At 31.6% G+C, this 3957-nt stretch overlaps 1 protein-coding gene across 1 annotated transcript; it reads left to right on the forward strand.

Moving 5' to 3' along the window:
* The first annotated feature begins 549 nt into the window (after positions 1–549).
* On the forward strand, positions 550–2822 carry LOC109186034. The gene is made up of 2 exons (XM_019335948.1): positions 550–805; positions 1599–2822. The coding sequence occupies exon 2, from the start codon at positions 1700–1702 to the stop codon at positions 2681–2683; it is 984 nt and encodes a 327-aa protein (XP_019191493.1). The 5' UTR covers positions 550–805; positions 1599–1699; the 3' UTR covers positions 2684–2822.
* Positions 2823–3957: the final 1135 nt, after the last annotated feature.

Here is a 3957-nt window from a genome sequence, read left to right on the forward strand (position 1 = left end):
ATTAATTAGATTTGATGTTCCAATTTTTACTTAAAGGATTGTTTAAGGATTAGGGTTTAATTGAGACGAACCTTACGTTGTTCAGCTATTCAGGAAATTAGGTCTGTGCCACATCTCTTGTGGTAGCGGTCAAACATTTATTTTTCTATGTTAATTATGCACAACTTGTTGCATAAATACTTAATTCGACTATTGTTTTAAGATTTTTGTGAAAAGGTCTCTAGGTTATTCTCCAACATTCAATTATCAATTCTCTTCTTCTTGACTCTTGATGAATGGTGATGACTAATTGTTCTTGTAATCAATCACGGGATCCAAACTCATCTTTGACATATTTAAAACATATCAACTTAAAGTTACTCCCTCAGTCCCGAATTCCATGTCTTCTTTTCATTTTGCACGATTTTTTAGGTAGCAAATTAAAAGTAAATTTTCTTCCACTTTTACCCCTCTCTTTTTTCTCTCACCAGACATTCAATAACCCAGTAGCCAGAAGCCTAGAACAACCGTACACTTTTTCTTTTTCTTCTCTCACTTTCTCTCCCGTTCTCTGTCTCTCTTTCATTACTCAATACCTCTCTCTCTAGTTCTAATTTTTTCTCCAGCCACTCAAAGTCCCAATTTATTCTCCATCCACTCAAAGTCTTCATGTGTTGTTGCTCAAAGATCTACATCGCCATACTCATACGGGAAGATATTGAAGATCCTAATTTCGTAGAGATTTCAACGCAAGCATATGGAGTTTTGATGAAATTGGAGCATGGGTTTTGCAATTTTTCAATCAATTTTAAAAATTGATACCAAGGTTAGTGTTCTACACTCAATCTATGAAGTTTTCCTACAAATTATCACATTAAAACTTTTGAAAAATTATTCTTAGTTCTCTTTCAATCTAGGTTTTTTTTTTTTTTTTTTTTTTTTTTTTTTTTTTAAGAAAAAAAGTGGACTGAATCTCAAATCCCTAAAAATTGAAATACATAGCACGAAAAGAAAAAAATTCTGTAATTCTGAATCTTTTTTTACTCTTTTTTATACTCAATTTTGATGATTATACAGAGCACTCTTTTTTATTCTCTACTTCTCAATGAAAAATTACTCAGTAGTTTCTGTTTATATAGATGTAGTAGGATCACCAAAATTGAGAAAAAATTGCGGGAAAATTTTCCGCCAATTTTTGATATGACATTTACAGATTAAAATACTCTATTTTGGTTACCTTATGGTCAATAGAATACTTAGTACTCACTATATATACTGCGTTTCTAGGAAGCAATTTTTTTTTTGATTTGTTTCTCAGAATACTTCACACGTTTTCTGTATTATAGAGAAAAAAAAAATTCTTGTCTTGCTAATGGAGTTTATACAAGAGGAGAGTTCTAATGGTGTTCACTTAAGCACGAGATGTTCCCAGGATAAGAGAAGTGTTATTTTTGAAACTTTGTTAAAACACAGTGTGAATGGAAAAGTAAAATATGGTTCAGTTAAAGATGTTGCAAAAATGTACTCTGTTTCTACAAGAACTGTTAGTAGAATTTGGAAAAAAGGGATTGCTTGTGTTGCAAATGGTGTTCCAGTTGATATTTCTTTAAACTTGTCAGGCAATGTTGGAAGGAAAAGGATTGCGATTAATCCCGACGATGTTGCTAGGATCCCATTGAATCACCGGACAACAATTCGTTCTGTGGCTAGTGCACTGAGCATGTCAAAAACAAGCCTTCACCGGAGAGTTAAAGAGGGATCTTTGAAATCCCACTCAAATGCTATCAAGCCTATGTTAACCGAGGAAAACCGGAAGGTAAGATTACAATTCTGCATATCTATGATTGATTCAAGTTCACCTCATAATAATCCATGTTTCATAGATATGTATGACCGCGTTCATATAGATGAAAAATGGTTTTTCCTCTCAAGAACTTCTCAAAAGTATTACTTGCTGCCTGAGGAAGATGAACCATATCGTACTTGTAAAAGTAAAAAATTTATAACAAAAGTTATGTTTCTTTGTGCTGTTGCTCGCCCTCGGTTTGATTTAGAAAGAAATGAAATGTTTGATGGAAAAATTGGGATGTTCCCATTTGTTTATAAAGAACCAGCTAAGCGTAGAAGTAAGAATCGGGAAGCTGGAACCTTAGAAACTAAGCCCATTGAATCTGTAAATAAAGAAGTTACAAGAAAATGGTTGATTGATTATGTGTTGCCTGCAATACGAGCAAAATGGCCTCCAAGTAGTTCAAAGACTATATATATTCAACAAGATAATGCAAGGCCACATATTAGTATGAATGATGTTGAATTTTTGGAGGCTACAAAGAAAGATGGCTTTGATATTCACTTAACTTGTCAGCCTCCCAATAGTCCGGACATGAATGTATTGGATCTCGGTTTTTTTAGAGCTCTTCAGTCTTTACAACATCAAGAAGCTCCTCGCAATGTGGATGAACTAGTTGCTGCTACTCATAAAGCCTTTAATGAGATTTCAGTAGAAAGTTTGAGTAATGTTTTTCTAACATTGCAATTATGTATGGTTGAAGTTATGAAAAAGTTCGGTGGGAACAATTATAAGCTGCCACACATAAATAAGCAAAAATTAGCAAGAGAAGGCTTATTACCTACCACTATCTCATGTGATCCAGAACTTTTAATTGAAGCAATTTCAAGTCTCCAGCAAGAAAGTATTGAATGAGGTTGCTTGGTATGAAGTGTACTTGTAGTTGTATTTTTTGTGAACATTTGTATCTAGCACTGCTACTTTTAGTAATGTATTTTGTGTTTAGGGGTATAGCAGGAGACACTATGATGATTAGAATGGTCTATTTTGCTCATTTTGTATAAATTGATCCTTGTAATTAATGGTTGTAATGCTTATTTAAATGCAGAATGTACTCTGTTCATCAGGAGTGTTGTAATTAAAGGCTGCAATGCTTATTTTAATGCTTATCCATTGTATAAATTGATTCATGCATGTTATCTAGCTATTTTAAATGTTTTTTAAGGATTGCAGAATGTATTCTATTTATGCATTTAGCTTACAGATTGATCAAGAATGATCTATCTGTGAGTTTTTTTTTTAAGGATTGCAGAAGGATCTATTTATGTATTGCCTGAAGTTTAGTTTTCAGTTGGTTATGTCAATTACCTAAAAAATTGATAATTGATCAAAAACAAAAAAAAAAAATTATCGATTCAATTTCGGTTTTTTATTTCGTCATTTTTTTTCGCCGGTGAGAATGCTAGCTCACCACTAATTTAGCTCTCAAAACTCATTTAAAATCAATTCATCCAATAATCGAAAATTTGAACTTTCATAATTGGTTTATCAAATAACGAAAATTTTTTGACTACAAATTTATCAATTAAAACTAATACGGAGTAACCGATAATTGATCGAAAACAAAAAATTTTGATCGATTCGGTATCGGTTATTGATTTCGTAATTTTTTTCCGGTAAGAATGCTCACCACTAATTTAACTCTCATAACCTATTTAAAATCAGTTCATGGAATAATAAAAAATTTGAACGTTCATAATTGGTTTATCAAATAACGAAAATTTTTTGATCGCAAATTTATCAATTAAAGTTAATACGGAGTAACCGATAATTGATCGAAAACAAAATTTTTTGATCGATTCGATATCGGTTATTGATTTCGTCATTTTTTTTATCAGTGAAAATGCTCACCACTAATTTAGCTATCATAACCCATTTATCAATTCAATGAATAATCAAAATTTTGAATGTTTATAATTGGTTTATCAAATAACGAAAATTTTTTGACCGCAAATTTATCAATTAAAACTAATACGGAGTAACCGATAATTGATCGAAAACAAAAAATTTTGATCGATTCGATATCGGTTATTGATTTCGTCATTTTTTTTTTCAATAAGAATGCTCACCCCGCACTAATTTAGCTCTCATAACCCATTTAAAATCAATTCATTCAATAATCGAAATTT

Source organism: Ipomoea nil, unplaced genomic scaffold (genome assembly GCF_001879475.1).
Source record: "Ipomoea nil cultivar Tokyo-kokei standard unplaced genomic scaffold, Asagao_1.1 scaffold1376, whole genome shotgun sequence".
NCBI lineage: Eukaryota > Viridiplantae > Streptophyta > Magnoliopsida > Solanales > Convolvulaceae > Ipomoea > Ipomoea nil.

Excerpts from the sequence above, each read along its gene's own strand:
- LOC109186034 (XM_019335948.1), top strand. The coding sequence starts at position 1,700 with ATGTCAAAAACAAGCCTTCACCGGAGAGTTAAAGAGGGATCTTTGAAA.